The sequence below is a fragment of the Canis lupus genome, chromosome 11, assembly GCF_003254725.2.
Source record: "Canis lupus dingo isolate Sandy chromosome 11, ASM325472v2, whole genome shotgun sequence".
Taxonomy (NCBI): domain Eukaryota; kingdom Metazoa; phylum Chordata; class Mammalia; order Carnivora; family Canidae; genus Canis; species Canis lupus.
The window spans coordinates 11,258,581-11,274,660 of NC_064253.1; the positions used below are offsets into that span (position 1 = coordinate 11,258,581).

General features: G+C 35.8%; 1 protein-coding gene across 5 annotated transcripts in view; it reads left to right on the forward strand.

Annotated features, from left to right (window-relative positions):
- SRFBP1 (serum response factor binding protein 1) overlaps window positions 1-14,354 on the forward strand; it is a 64,398-nt gene extending 50,044 nt beyond the window's left edge. For all 5 annotated transcript variants that reach the window (XM_035697327.2, XM_025432297.3, XM_025432296.3 and 2 more), the window contains 4 exons: window positions 6,797-6,878; window positions 7,861-8,572; window positions 9,767-9,804; window positions 13,504-14,354. In XM_035697327.2, the coding sequence (XP_035553220.1) occupies window positions 6,797-6,878; window positions 7,861-8,572; window positions 9,767-9,804; window positions 13,504-13,688 (1,017 nt within the window). In that variant the 3' untranslated portion in view covers window positions 13,689-14,354. The remainder of the gene's footprint in view (window positions 1-6,796; window positions 6,879-7,860; window positions 8,573-9,766; window positions 9,805-13,503) is intronic.
- The last annotated feature ends 1,726 nt before the right edge of the window (window positions 14,355-16,080 follow it).

Below are 16,080 nucleotides of genomic sequence, written 5' to 3' on the forward strand. Positions count from 1 at the left end.
ACTTTCTTTGTTGTACTTATTCCCAAGCATTTGATTATTTTTGATGGTATTATAAATAGGATTGTTTTATTTATCTTTCAGATATTTCATAGGAATGCAACTGGATTTTTGTACATTGGTGTTCTATCCAGTAACTTTCCTGAAGTTATTTATTAGTTTTGTTTTTTGGAGTTTTTAGGATTTTCTTTATATAACTGCATACCACATAAACAGAGACCATTTTACTTTTTTCTAACTTGGATGCTTTTTATTTTTTTCTCACGTAATTGCTCTGGCTAGGGTTTCTAGTCCCATATTGAAAAAGAAATAGCAAGAATGGGCTCCCTTGTTTCTGACTTCAGAGGAAAAGCTTTCAGTTTATTACTGTTGAATTTATTAGCTCTAGGTTTGTTATATATGACCTTTATTATGTTGAAATAGGCTTTTTATATCCTCTTTTAGAGCTTTTATCATGAAAGATTGTTGAATTTTCTCTTTCTGCATCTAGAGAGAAAATCATAGGATTTTTACTCTGCTGGTGTAATGCATAATGTAAATTGACTTGCATATATTGAACCATGCTTGCATTTCAATGATTCCACTTTTTATTGTGCTACAGAGTTTGATTTGCTAGAATTTTGTCTAGAATTTTTACATATATTTATCAGGGATATAGAACTATAGTTTTCTTTTTTTGTAGTATTCTTATCTGGTTTTGATATCACAGTTTTAATGACTTTGTAAAGTGAGTTTAGGATTGTTCCATCTACAGTTTTTTTAAAGAGTTTGAAAAGAGTTCATATTAATTCAGGAAGTCACTTATTTTCAACCTGTTGTTCTTAACTACATTCTTTTTTTTTTTTTTTTTTAATTTATGATAGTCACACAGAGAGAGAGAGGGAGGCAGAGACATAGGCAGAGGGAGAAGCAGGCTCCATGCACCGGGAGCCCGATGTGGGATTCGATCCCGGGTCTCCAGGATCGCGCCCTGGGCCAAAGGCAGGCGCTAAACCGCTGCGCCACCCAGGGATCCCCTTTACTACATTCTTTTAAACAGAATTACATTCCTACCTGTGTAGTAGTGTTTATCTTAGCCACTGTTAACATGGACACTGCCTCATAGTATAAATTGGACCTCATGTTTATAGCTATTCAAAACTTTCCCAGGGTCATAAAATGTATTCTCTGGTGTGGAATGATAACAGGAAACTAAATGCCCACACCTCATACATTTCCTAAATAAGCCACATAGTCAGTACATATTAGTTGCCAAACTTAAGAAACATAAAGGATGAGAATATGTTTTATATAATATTTAAAAGTAACTACTTTTATCAATAAAATACTTTTGACAGGATAGTATTTTTATTTACTGATGGCATTTACTGTTTAAAAAAACACAAATTCCATATAATTACAGAAGTGAGGCTGTGGTATATATAATTCTACATACTAAGTTGTTAAGTAATCATACCTGATTAGTGACTATTATATATATATATCTGTATACCTTGTAGACTCAAGCCTTTTATGTTCTTTAAACTCACTGCTAGGGCAGCCCTTGTGGCCCAGCGGTTTAGCGCCGCCTTCAGCCCAGGGTGTGACCTTAGAGACCTGGGATCAAGTCCCACGTTGGGTTCCCTGCATGGAGCCTGCTTCTCCTTGCCTGTGTCTCTGCCTCTCTTTCTGTGTGTGTCTCTCTGAATAAATAAAATCTTTAAATAAATAAATAAGCTCACTGCTATTCCATATGGATGCATAAGCTCTACCCTACACTCTCCCAATGTGATGGCACCCCTGGTATCATGCAGTGCAGTTGCCTTTTTAAAAATCAGTCTTAACTTCTTGCTAACCTGATATTCTCTTCAAGTATGCCCTCCACAAAGGTTGTGATATAAAAGTACAGTTATAGGGGAAGACACACATAAGAATAATAAGATCTTCATTTATTAGAGTAATACATAATTTATAATTATAAATCCTATTATAGAGCTTTTTTTTTTTTTTAATAAAATTTACTAAAATCAGATCACTGAATCACAGTTACTCTGGGATATTTCCAGGGCATTGCTGAGTAAGCTCAGTGATATGATGATCCTTAACAAAATAGTTTTTACTTGGAGTCAGCACTAAACATGCAAGTATTATCAGTGGTCTTCTAAAACTTGTTATAGCTAAGATGGTGGGATGTAATTAGCTCTGGAATAAAAGAATACCCAGTTCATCAGAGCTTTTAGCAAGTTGTCAAAGCAGGAGTTTGGAATAGTAGCAGGTATGTTTTTGAACAATTCTGTATGAACACATTTAGTCAAAATTTATATAGGATTCCTATAACTTCTTAACTAAAACAGTTGAAATTAACTCGTGTAATTAGAACAGTTATTTCCTAGTTTATCTGTTTTACAAATAAAGATGTTCATATATTGAGGTCTACCTTTGAAGTGAGTTATTAGCAGCTACAAGGTGGAAATACAGTGAAAGAAGCAGTTACGGAGTAACAGCTCCTGCTGGAGGGTCTTCTGTTTTCTTGTAGAGAGAGAGAACAGGCTTCTGGCCTGTGTGTATTTCTCAGAACTGATTGGTTTCGTTCTCATTTTTTTTACATTCAGTTGTACTGAGATAAGTCCTGCCTATTAAAACATGCTGCTTTTTCACTAAATACCAGATTGTCCCCACTAAGCCAGAATCTTAAATTACATCACCATTCAGGGAAACAATGCATTTAAAGTTGTAATTTGTTGCTTTGATTTGGCAACAAAAGTCTGTCACAATAGTGTTTTTGTTTTATTTTTATATATTTTTTAAAAGATTTCATTCATTCATTCTTTCTTTCATTTAGAATGAGGCGCAGGCTAGGGTCAGAGACAGCAAGAGTGAAAATCTCAAGCAGACTCTGCATGGAACACAGAGCCTGACACAGTGCTTGGTCTCATGCCAAGATCATGACCTGATCCAAAATCAAGAGTCAGACATTCAACTGACCAAGCCACCCTGGTGTCCCTGTTTTTGTTTTAAATTGGACTTTTGAATGTCATGAACCTGCTAAAAAAAAATTTTTATTCCTAACTTTTTAGTTTGCCCCCCCCCCCCCCAGGGATTCTACTTGCATATTATTAGAGCAGTTGTCACTTTTTCTGTAAAAAGTATTTTAGGCTTTGCAGGCTTTACATTCTCTGTTACAACTACTCAATTCTGCCACATGATATAGCAGAGCTATGGATAGTATGTAAATGAATGAATTTTGCTCTGTTTTCTTAAAACTTTTTTTTTTTTTTTTTTTTGAGAGGCAGCAGTTTAGAACTGGCCCATAACCCAGTTTGCCAGCTACCAGTTTTGAGAATCAAGTACTTCTCCAAAACTATTTTATGAAAAGGACAGTTTTCCAGTAGTCCTTCCAGACATTCAACTTTAGTTGGTTTTTAGGGAATTTACCCTATACATCAGTATGTGTATTAGTATGTTTTAAGTATTGGCTATTGACTTTAATGGTGGTTTATAAGAATTTAGATCTCTTTCCTCCTTCAGCCCCTGTGTCATATATGTACCTTCCTTAACTTCCATCCTTCTAAGGCACTTGGGTCAAATTTAGAGTAGATGTACATTTATTGATTCTTTTATTTTGACTGTGAGTCATGTAGTGAGTAATTATCATTTTTCCTTTTTCTGCATAATATTTCTATTTCCTACAGTTTATTTTTTCATGTTAGTTTCCTATCTTCTTTCTAGTATAGTACCAAACTCTAGTATAATACCAAAATCTCTCAAGATGTTTAATACACTAGGAGCACCTGGGAGGCTCAATAGGGTAAGCATTTGACTTTGACTCAGGCCATAATTTTGGGGTCCTGGGATCAAGCCCCTAATCTGGCTCTGCCCTCAATGGGAAGTGTCTCCCTCACCTCTGCCCCTCCCCCTGCCCATGCTCTCTCTCAAATAAATAAAATCAAATAAATAAAGTAAGTTTAATGCACCAGGTATCTCCTGCCACCATCCTGAAAATGCCTTTGGCCTGCATCTCCCATCTGTTACATCCCATACATACCTCATTCTTTGTATCCTTCTTCATTTTAGTGGAGCTTAATACCTTCTAGGGAGAAAAGTTGAAGAGATGTAACCTCTTTTAAACCTTGCGTGCTGGGAAGTAGTTTTATTCTTATCTAATTTCGGTATCATTTTCCTACAAAATTTTTATTCTATGGTCTTTGACCTCCAATTTTGATTCCTGATTTGTATGGGGGGGGCAGGGGGGTGTAATGTGTTTTTTTTTTCCTCTGGAAGCCTGTAGACTCCAGGATTCTGATACGACTCTCAAAATCATGCCCCTCATCAAGGGGTTCTGTCTTACAGCTTTTAATATACAACCTATAAAACTAAATCAAGCATATTCTATATGTTTAGCAACCCATCTTGTTGCCAAGTGAATCAGGATACCAGCAATAGGTTTTCTTTCCAGATACTCTCATACATCTCCACTGGCAGATAAAATGGGTAAGAAGTCCTATATTGGACTTCAGGAAATCCAGCAAGGTGGTGAAGCAAAGGATTATTTTAACACTGTACTTAGTGAATAGTTTCCAAATGGACTACCATTTCTTAGACAAGGTTGAACAGAGGCGATATCTAAGAGTCTGTGAGAATCAAAGTTTTTTACCCTAAGGCTGCTCTAGCAAAGTACCACAGACTAGGTGTTTAAAACAACAGAAATTTATTCTGTCATGTTTCAGGAGGCTAGAAATCTGAAATTAAGGTGGCAGTAGGGCTAAGATCCTCAAAAGTTTCTAGGGAAGAACCCTTCCTTGCTTCTTCCAACTTGTGCCTCTGGCCTTCCTTGTACTGTGACAGGATAACTGCAGTCTCTGCCTCTGCCTTCTTCCTTGTCTTTCTGTGCCTCTATCCAAATGTCCCCCTTATGAGGACATCAGTCATAGTAGATTGAAGGCCACCCTAATCCAGCATAATCACCTTTTAATTATATCTGCAAAGACTCTGTTTCCAAATAAGGTCACATTCTGAGTTTGTACTTGGACATAAATTTTAGGGGGATATTCAACCCGATATACAAGATAAGTAGATGACAGATACAATTTAAAGAAATTATTTTCTGAGTAATATTGCTTAGATGAGTCCTCCAAACACAGTAGACTTCAGACAGCCATCATCTTGTGTTTACTAATGTACTCATATTTGTATTACTAAGAGGGAAAAAAGCTTTATAGTGGGCTATTAACAATGAAGAGAAAATTAAAGACTTTGAGGCTGACAGCTCTAATTTGACACACTAGTGAAATGTATTCATTTACCCTGTGGGATGTTTATTGAATGCAAACTGTTAGCAGTTACTGTTCTAAGCACTAGGTCTATAGCAATGAGAAAAACAGAGCTGCTGCCTCAGAGATGTGAAAATATCGACCCTGGCATGCAATGCTAAGTAATATGAAGTAGATAGTTATGGGAAGTGTTGCTGAGATAACGTTAGAGCAGATAGGTGAATAATAAGAGATAATCAGCCATGTATATATTTAGGAGTATAGTATTCCAGGTAAAGAAGAGCTTGCAATGGAATAGCCTAAGCTGAATCAGAAGGCACTAAAGTTTAAAGAAGAACAAATAGGGGCATATTGTGATCTGGCTACCTTTTTTAAAAGCTCACTGTGACACTCTGTGGAAAATCAGGAGTCAGAGAGCAAGTGATCAGGTTTGAGCATATCACATTGGTACAGCAGTTAAGTGTTAGTGAATTGTTCAGAAGTATGAAGAGTAGAAATGATGAGAAGTGATGGGTCCTGAATATATTTTGCATTTAGAAACCACAGGATGTGCTAAAGGATTAACTGAGCTATGAAGGAAGGAGAAATGTGATAGAAGAATTCTTTAAGTTTTAGCTCTAACCAACCAGCAAAAGTGTAATTACATATAATAAGGAAAGATTGAAGAAGTAGGTTTGAGAAGGCTATCAATTCTTGGGGGTCCTGGTGGGTGATTCAGTAGGTTAAGCATCCAACTCTTGATCTCAGTTCAGGTCTTGATCTCTGGGTCATGAGTTCAAGCCTCATGGGTGTGGAGCCTACTTTTAAAAAAAAAGAAAAAAGAATTTTCTCTTCATATGTCAGGTAGGAGGTTCATAGATGAGTCTCAAGCTCAAGTTAGAATAGCAGTTAGAAATTTGGAAGTTGTCATCCCACAGATGATATTTAAAGAATTATCCCCAATCATGAATTTTCTAACTTTATTATGTTAAATATATAATCAGTTCCAATTCAGTCATTGTCAGATGTTTATGAAGTGTTGGCTCTTAGCCAAGCAATGGTAGAAGGTTATGAGAATATAGTAGAGAGGCTAGACATTCAAACTACAAATATTTAGCATCATGTAATTTTTACATCTCTATTAACTGGAATATCAAATATAAACAATAGTTATAAATTATATCACCGAGCTTATCACTAATATGTTATTTGATTCTTTCATATTAATTTAGTCTTTTTAATTAGGTCTCTTACCCTCTTTGAAAGTAGAAGCTATATTGCATTTTTTTAATATCACACAGAATGCCTACCAGAGTTCTGGAAATATATTAAGTTCTCAAAGAATATTTGTTAGTTGACTACATATTAATATTATTTGTTGCGGGGGCAGTTGTATTTTGTCATCATGAGTTTTATATTTTTTATCAGATTATACAGGTGACTTCTCTAATGAGAATACTAACAAATTCCTGTTTCCTCTCATTTTAAAAAATTATGATACATTTTCTTTTATGCACTTCTTAAGAGTACTATCTTGTTTTTATTCCCATGTTTGTTGTTCAAATTTGCAGCCTGATTCTACTGCAACTGAAAGAGCAGTTGCCAGACTAGCTATGCATCCTCTTCTGAAGAAAAAAATAGATGTGCTAAAAGGTATGAATCAGATGACTTTTAAGCCATGTACTTAAATGCACTCGTATATATGATTTTGAATAAATTACTTCATTTATTTCTATGGGTTTTTTGTGTTGTTTTGAGGGCCTTTTATAAACATCTCCTTCAAATATTTTTAAATGTAGGAAGGTGCCTGAAAATATGGAAGTTATCTGATGTCTAATTAAATCTGTATTTTTTTCCTAAATTTTAACATATGAATACATTTATATTAATATATAACATATTCATGGTAACATTAAATACAATTGATTTGCTAAATATTGATGTAATTCATAGTATTACTTTTGATGTTGCCACTTAGTCACATAATTTTCGTTTTATGTGTGTATTATAAATTGTGTTGAAAGAATTCAGTGTTGTCACAGATTAGAAGATGTTTATTTTTATGTCTGAAAACACAATTTATAATGCACCACCACCATATCAACACATTATTGCTAAAGAAATTAAAGTTGGCATTTTATTTTATTTATTTGTACTTAGTGAAGTTTTTTTACTATTTTTTGTAGTTCCAAGGCCTGAAAAGATGATTAATTTTAAGAGTTTTAAACTGAATACCTCTGAGCATTTCAAGTTTGGTTTTAAGTTTTAAGGTCATTAACGTTTTTTTGTGATTTCAGACCCATTAAATATGTTTAACATAATTGCAGTTGTCCTCTTAAGTGTTTCCAAATAATGTAAAAAATACTGTACTGGGGCAGCCCCGGTGGCTCAGCGGTTTAGCACCGCCTTCAGCCCAGTGTGATCCTGGGGACGTCAGGCTCCCTACATGGAGCCTGCTTCTCCCTCTGCCTGTGTCTCTGCCTCTCTCTCTCTCTCTGTGTGTGTGTGTCTCTCATGAATAAATGAATAAAATCTTTGAAAAATATACTAAAAAAAGAAATACTGTACTGAAACGGTGATGTTTTATATTATTTGTTTTAATGATGAAATAAATCATGTGCTATTTCTGTTGTAGCTGCTGTCAAAGCCTTTAAAGATGCAAGACAAAATGTTGTTGAAGTTAAATCATCAGAGAATGCTTCAGAAGAAAATCATTCCAAGGACACTTTGTGTTCAAATGATGATGCCAGTAAGTTACAGCATGAAGGAACTATTATCAGTGAACAGAAAGAAAAAGAAGCCAAAATATTGGCAAAGAAACCAGTAAATTCAAAAGAAAAAAGAACCAAGATGGAACAGGGACCCAATGCTATAGACATTCCAAATACTCCATCAAAGCCTTCTGAAAGGGCTGGTATAGTTCCTTCTGATCCCCGGAAGACACCTGCTGACCCAAAAATGAAAACCTTAAGTAAAACAAAAAAAGGAAAGGAGTCCAATAGCTTACTTGGTGGAAACAGTGATGGAGAAGAATTACAAGAAGAAGAAAAAGAGTATTTTGATGATAGCACAGAAGAAAGGTTTTACAAACAATCTTCCATGTCTGAGGACAGTGACAGTGGTGATGACTTCTTCATTGGGAAAGTCAGGCGGACACGAAAGAAGGAAAGTAATTGCCATTTTTCAGTTAAGGAACAAACCCCCCCCAAAAAAGTGTTGTTACCGGAGGAAGATAAACATGAAACTCATCAGAGTATAAGAAATGACATAACCAAGCCAAGCGTGGAATTAAGGAAGTTTGAGTCTATATTTTTCCATTCTTTATCTGGATCTAAAGGCTCTAGAAGGTAAGAGTATTTTTTCTATCCTAAAACAATTATTCTTTCTTAATTATTTTTTAAAGATATGAAATATCTGCACATCCTAGCAATGACAGAAGAGAATCTCTCCCCCTACATACATGTAGTTTACACAGTACATCCTGTGTTTAGACTTGGCCCTTTCAAACTTTATCCTCAGATAATATATGCAAATGCATATACAGTAGTGCCATATCTGTCCTGCAGCCAAATAATGTGTCTAGCTAGTTTCAGTTTATCCTTTCAAGTATCAGAGTTTTTAAACTTTGAGTTTCCTTTCGATGGAAACCTTTTGAAAATGTCTCATATCTTAGAACTTTCTGAAAAGAATGGTTGTTTTGTTTTATTCTTGATAACCCAGGGCCATTATTGTAAATATCAGTCATTTTCTCTTACATTACTATTTCAGTAGATACAGGTGTTTGCTCTAACCCCCAGACTGCTTTATATGTGGTAATGTTGGCCTCTCTCCCTGCTGTCAACCACCATTTTGCATAGCTCTTCTGTTATCAATAAGTTGCATTTCATTTGTAATTCTGTCAGGGCATATCTTCACGTTTTAGGATAAATATCATGGTTAGCTAATTTTTTCAGTAACAGCTCCCTTCCTCAGAAGACTCTATTTATGCATAAGTCAGGAATAATTTTTAATAGAATAGAAACATGAAAAACACATGATGTTACCATTTTCCAAAGAAGTAAGAGTATGGAAAAGACACAAACTGTATTTGAAACCTTGGAACCAATTAAAATATTATTTATATCTCCCAAACCTGCCTCCAAAGACTCCGTTTTTTTCCTCACTTGAGAATAGCACACTGCTATGCTGTTCATCTCCCACAAAAATAATTTTTGTAATATGTGACTCATTCCCTCTATAAGAAGACTTTTGAAATTCTTTATTTGCATAGTCCTCAAGAGTAGACACAGGTGACCAAGATGGGATATTTTATGTCCAGAAGTCCGTGTAAAGGATGGTGAGAGGGAAACTCCCATGTTTATGTAGTAATATTGGGGTCTAACAAACTTTGATATAGCTAAAACCTGGGGCTTTCTCATTTTTTTATTGATTGCTGGTACAATGAGGGAGTAGTACAGTAGTCTTTCAAGTGAGTTTTTTATGCCTAGTTTTTTTAGGTCATTTATCTTTTTTGAGTTCTAATGGTCTTTTTCTTCTTTTAGAAATTCCAGAGAACAGGCTCCAAAAAGCAAAACCCCAGGTATGTATGAATGGCTGCCTGACCATGATATGAAATTGACTAAAGCTTTGCCAGAGTAGAAGGATGAAAAGTTCCAGTTGCTTAATAGCCTGAATAAATTACGTACCTACAGGAAGGGGAACAAGAATGTCTTTTAATTACCAGTATAATTTTTTCAATTTTAATTGTTTTTACCTATCTGCTACCAGTTTGAAAGATATATAAATGAAACTTGTCAGGAAATATTGGGTCTATTTGATTTATCTTGAACTAAATAAGTTAATACATTCTTTAAATTGTCATGTAAGAAAAAAAAAATTGTCATGTAAGTTATATCTTAGCATCATGCCATTAAACGTTCAGTAAGTATGTTACTAGGTTCAGAGTAAAATCAGAGTATTTTCACATTAATTTATAGCAAGTCAAGTTACATGTATTTGTTTAGGCTGACTCCTGTACATAATTCTAAACTCTCACTGGCTTAAAATAATAAAAATCTATTTTCACTGACATCACAGTCCACTTTGAATTGGCAGAGGGGCTGTGTTATATATAGTAATTCAAGAGTCAGACTCCTTTCATCTTTTCACTCCTTCCGCCTGCAGTTTTCCAGGTATTCCTCCAGAAGGGAAGAGTACATGGAGAAATTTTGCAGGACATTTTCATGCGCCAGGTCTGAAAGTGGCAAGAATCAGTTCTGCTCACATTTCATTAGCCAGAATTCAATTATATGACACCATCTAACCACAAGGGAGCTAAGAAATGCGATCTAATTGTGTGATTAGGAGGAAAAAGGAAGTGGAATTTCTTAACACATAACTGTCTGCTGCTGACTATCCTTACTCTCACAAGATGCTCATTTCACTGTCTCTCCCGCATATAGAGCACACTTTATCCCCCTTCCCAAGGAAGCCAGCTCAGATTCCCACCCAGGCCCTACATCCAAGCTCAAAGCCCAGCATCGTCCACCAGTGATGCATTACTTTCCATCTGGCTTCATGGAAATGACTGCTCCAAATTTGGTGACCTGGTCACTAAAAGACAGACTGCCTGTCCCCAGTTCATACCAAATATTTAGTGGCAGATCAGGGATAAGGTAACCACAATACAAAATCCCAGTGAGTTAAGGGAAAATTGGGAGGCACATAACATGTCTGGTACCTAAACAAAAATTGTGAAGGATCTCGAGGAACTTCCTTATCCATTGTACTTGATGGTTTCTGTGTTCTGGAAAGGTGTGTGTTCCATGGCCACATCTGAAGTGGACATCTAGTATAATTTCCTTGTGAGTTGCCCCAAGTGACTGGTAGAAATACATGATCCTGAAGACATTTCAAAGTCTAACATTCAAGAGTTTTTCAGCCCAGACATAGGATTTCTTTCACAACACAGATCCCTCAAGAAACATAGAGGCTTTCTGACGTCCTAGTTTCTAGTTAGTCCATCCATGAGCTAAGTACCACACCAACACCACAGCAACAGTGTTCCCAGTGTTCCGCAGAACACCACAGCACCACACCAACACCACAGCAACAGTGTTCCCCTAGAGCTAAGTTGTCAAACTTGCCTTATTTATAAGTTTGAGGCAATTTTTTCCCACCCGCACCATCATTCAGTGTCTATTGAGATTTCTCATATTTGGTTGAGAAGGCTCTACTTGTCTGAATCTCCACAGACTTTTACTGCCTAAATTCTTTGTCTCATGTCTTACCGTTTGAAGTCCAAAGGCTTTTCTAAACCCTAAGTTCCCAAATATCTGGACACTCTGTTCCCTTTAGTTTCTGCTGTGAGCTGGCCAGTTCTTTCCCTCTTCTGTAGTCTGTGGCCAAAGAGCCAGCAGTGTGCTAATTTTTTTTATTTGTTCCACCCACTTACCCTGGTGCTACAAACTCCTTAGGCCTGTAGCCTGCTTCCCAAGTTCTCAGTGGCCACAGTTTTACCCACTTCATTAGCTTAGGAAGCATATGCACTTTTTAACCTTGGGTATCCCATTTCCTTATCAGCTACCACTGAATTGTGAAGCCACTGCCAAACATGCATGCTCTTTTAATGGGTGTATCCTCCATCTGAGTACCGTTTTGGTTACAATTTGTAGTAGACTGCTGGCTATCACAAGTAACTACCAAATTGTGGTGATTCATTTCTCATTCATCACCACCTGTGTGCTGCTGGCAGCCCTTTTCCTTCTTGTGCCTCCAGGACCTCTCTGTGTTCACTGGGAACAGAGAGAAAATTAAAGGATCAAGCATGAGGTTTCTATGGTTAGGCTTTATGTTCATATGCTGTTGGCTGTGACTCAGTTACATGGCCTCATTTAACTATAATCAGGAAGGGGAGTGTATCATGCATGTGCCCCTAACAGGAAAAGAAAATGAGGTTTGGCAAACAAATGGCAGTGTGCCTCAGTGACCTTAGATTCATCAGCAGGATAACTGTAAAGTCCAGACATTGCCATAGTTTCCCTGGGAGGAGACCCAAGCTGAAAGGGTTCCTGTTTTTTGCATAGTTTATATATTTATGCTATTCAGTTTATCAGTTTGTTTACACATATAAACTTTTTTACATTGTTATATAAAATATATATTCGTTTAGAATACTGTCTTATTTGAATCTCATTTTTTTTTTTGAATCTCATTTTTTATTAAAGTTTCATTTAACATTTAAATTCTCTGTTCTTCATTACTAGAGCCACTCTTAGTATTATATCAGATTTTTAGACCACATGTGATTTGTACAAGATTTGGGATGTTTTGAATTCTTTGTACAATAATATTTTAGAAATGTGAACCCAAACTGTGTGCATTTGTTTGTGTAACATTATGACATTTGCTTCTTAAGAAAATCTTTAGGAGGCTTTTGACAGTAAATGATACCTAACTCGTAGAGGAGAAATTACACCTTCCTAGGAGTACTTTAAAAAAAAAATCTGTATTATATTTTTGTCTCCCTTTTTTCCCCCCTGATTCTATAAACATGCACTGATTTGTGTTTTCTGACTGCTATGTCTCCCCCACACACGATTTGTTGTTCAAACTAATGTAGTTTATCTTATAAGAGGCTGTGAAACAACTTGCCACCCTCTTAATCTGGTGTATAATTATATGCTTTGAGAAGAACCTTGTCTTATATTTGAGCAAATTCAGTAATTTATTTTATAATTAATTTTATTTATTTTATAATAATTTTATGTTCAGTAGTAGAAGGGAATAGAATCAATTAATAGCCCTTTAAAAACATCCCTCCCATCAACATTGTTAAATCCAGTATCTTAGTAAGTCCATGTGAATTTTCTGGCTACATCTGCTCCATATACAGTAATCACAAACAAATGATATTCCTTTGAAAATATAAGATGCCCTTTTTGGTTTGGGGTTTGAGGGGGAGGGTTGTTTTGTTGGGGGATGGGTTTTGGCCTTCCATGTTGTCTACTTTCTTTCCTTCCTTACTGCCAATGTAACTGAGACAGCACAACATATATTAGGAGACATACAGTAAACATCCGTTTAAAACATTAGAAAGCACGTGTCCCAGAATTGCCTGTTCATATGTATATTTCAATTTCATACTGTTTACTATTGGACTTAGATTTTAAACTGTGATGTATTCCATTGAAGTAAAACTAAATTCCTTCCTTAAATACTGATGTGAGAAAATGAACACTCTGTTGTATGCTGTTTAGGTATCTGGTTATTCCTCACTATTTTTGCCTTCTCCTCCTAGGTTTTCAGCAAAATGAACCTCAACTCAAGAATCTGTTTAATAGGAGCGCACAAAGAGGATTTGAAAGTTCAAAACAGCAATCACAGCTGCCTCTTCATCCTTCATGGGAAGCAAGCAGGAGGAGAAAAGAACAGCAATCTAAAATTGCTGTGTTTCAGGGGAAAAAAATTATATTTGATGATTGATTAGTACCTCTGTTTGTGAACCAGCCCATTATTAAAGTTCTGTTTACATAAGCCTACCACACATCATGTACATACTTAAATTGATTTTTAATAATATACTCACATTATTCCTTCTGAAAGAATTTCAAGATTATAGCTTTCTCAGACTTTTTCATTTGTGCTTATTCATGAAAAGTATTTTGCAGGTTTAGCTCTGTGTCTTGCCTTGAAAATAAATTTTGAGAAGATATATTTAAAATAATAATGGAAAATATGAGGAAATTGTAGTTATTTAAAAGAGATCATCTTTGCTAAAAGTTGTCCTTAACAAAACTAAGATAGTAACTTTTATTATGGGTATAAAGATAATAAATTATACAAATATTTTTATTATACTTGTAATTATTTGTGATCTACTTTTTGACTGTTTTAAAATAGTTTCTAGGGCAGTTTTTTATTTCTGAATCTCAGTTTTTTTAGGTAGCATATGTGTTTAAATGTAGTAACACAACCAAAAATTTGTTTTATATCTCACTGCATAGAAATATTTGTTTAAATCAAGAATGTATATAATATGTAGTTGCTTGACCATGAACTTTAATGTAAACATATTTTGTGGAATCATGGATTAGAATTCATAAGGACAAACTCTAAAGGAGGTATGATTAAAGAAGCATTTCCAGATAACTAAGTGCAATGATGAAGTGACTCACTGAGGAAGAAACTACCCTTTATGGAGTACTGTTATTTCAAAGGAAAATGGGATTTTAGAAATCCTTTCAAATGTTTCACTTCTGCTTCTCTGGAAGAAATTAAAGGTTCTTGGTTAACTAAATAAAGATAACTAAATTCCTTGTTACTGTTAATAGCAGGGAAAGCCCCCTGCTTAGCAGGAATTGATAAGCTCTGGAGAGTCATTTCTATAATTTTTTTAAGCTCTATTAAGAGCTTAAGAATTTAGATAACTAAAGCAATGGAATTCAAGAGATTGTACAGAAAAAAATTATTTTCTCTGTGCTGAATGCAAAATTTGTTTTTTTCTACTTGTTTAAATTTTTATATTGACATGTCAATTATGCAAAATTGAAATTAATTTCAGTTGAAATTTTAATTATGAAAATTTTGCAGGAAAAATGAAAGAAATAGGTCTCCAAGGCTACCCAGATTTAGCCATACTGAAAAGCTGAGAGCTGTCCTCCAGACTACTAAGTCTGGCCAAGACTTCTTAGCCTACCACAAGGAGTTAGGGTCCAGCTACAGAGTTAGAGGAAAGAGCCCACACAAGACCATACTTACCTCTGACAACAATTGCAGGTTGTGGGGGGGTTAATGGGAGGGGGGTTCCCCAAACATCCTCAGGTTCAAATATTTGCTAGAAAAACTCCCAGAACTTACTGAAGCCTGTCTATACACACACACACACACACACACACACACACACACACACTGAAACCTACTGAAAGTTACTTTTTATTACAGGGAAAAGGCACAAATTAGAACCTGTCAAAGGAAGAGATACATAGGACCATGTCTGTGAGGATTCTAACAAAGCTAGGTTGTCCCTAGGATGTATTACCATCCTGGCATCAATGTGCATAGAGTATTGCCCATCTGAGAAGCTCACTGAAGCTTTGGTGTGCAGATTCTTTGTTGTGGCTGCCATACATAAGTGTCATCAGTTGATTGCCTCAGTGATTGTTCCAGATGACTGATACCACATGACCCCAAATCCCCCATCCTGGGTTACATGGTTGTCTATTTTAGTGTAGCTAGCTGCTGCCCTAAACAAATGTACTTCTATAGATATTACATAGATTGCCTCCAAGAAGCTAAAGGCAAAGGCAGTTCTCTTTGGGCAAAGCCACGTTGTTTACCATACAATATCCTTCACCCTGGTTTCCCAAATAATAACATTTTACCACATTCGTTTTATCCTCAGCCCTCATCCTCTTACCCCTCCTCCTCATCTTCCTCTTCCTCGTCTCTTTTTTCCCTTCTCTCTTTGCTGTTGTTTTTATTGTAACATTAGATATGTCTTCTTATCATGTTCAGATTTTTCTTCCTTCCTTGAACATACAGAATATTAGTAGCTGTTTTAAAGCTTTTGTCTGCAATGATTCACCATGTGGGGCAGTTTTACCCTTAGGGAACATTTGGCACTGTCTGCAGATATTTTGTGTCACATCTAGTGGATATAGGCCAGGGATGCTACTAAACATTCTGCATTATATACAACAAAGAATTATCAAGCCCAAAATGTCAACAGTGTTGAGATTGAGAAAGCTTGGCCTATGGCTCATTTGGCTCCAGAGGCATTAACATTCTAAGCACCCTGCTTAATACTTTTTCTACTAGCAAAACTGGTGAGGTGGGAACACAAACTATACCTGGCCCAGTGTAAGTTGCTTCATAA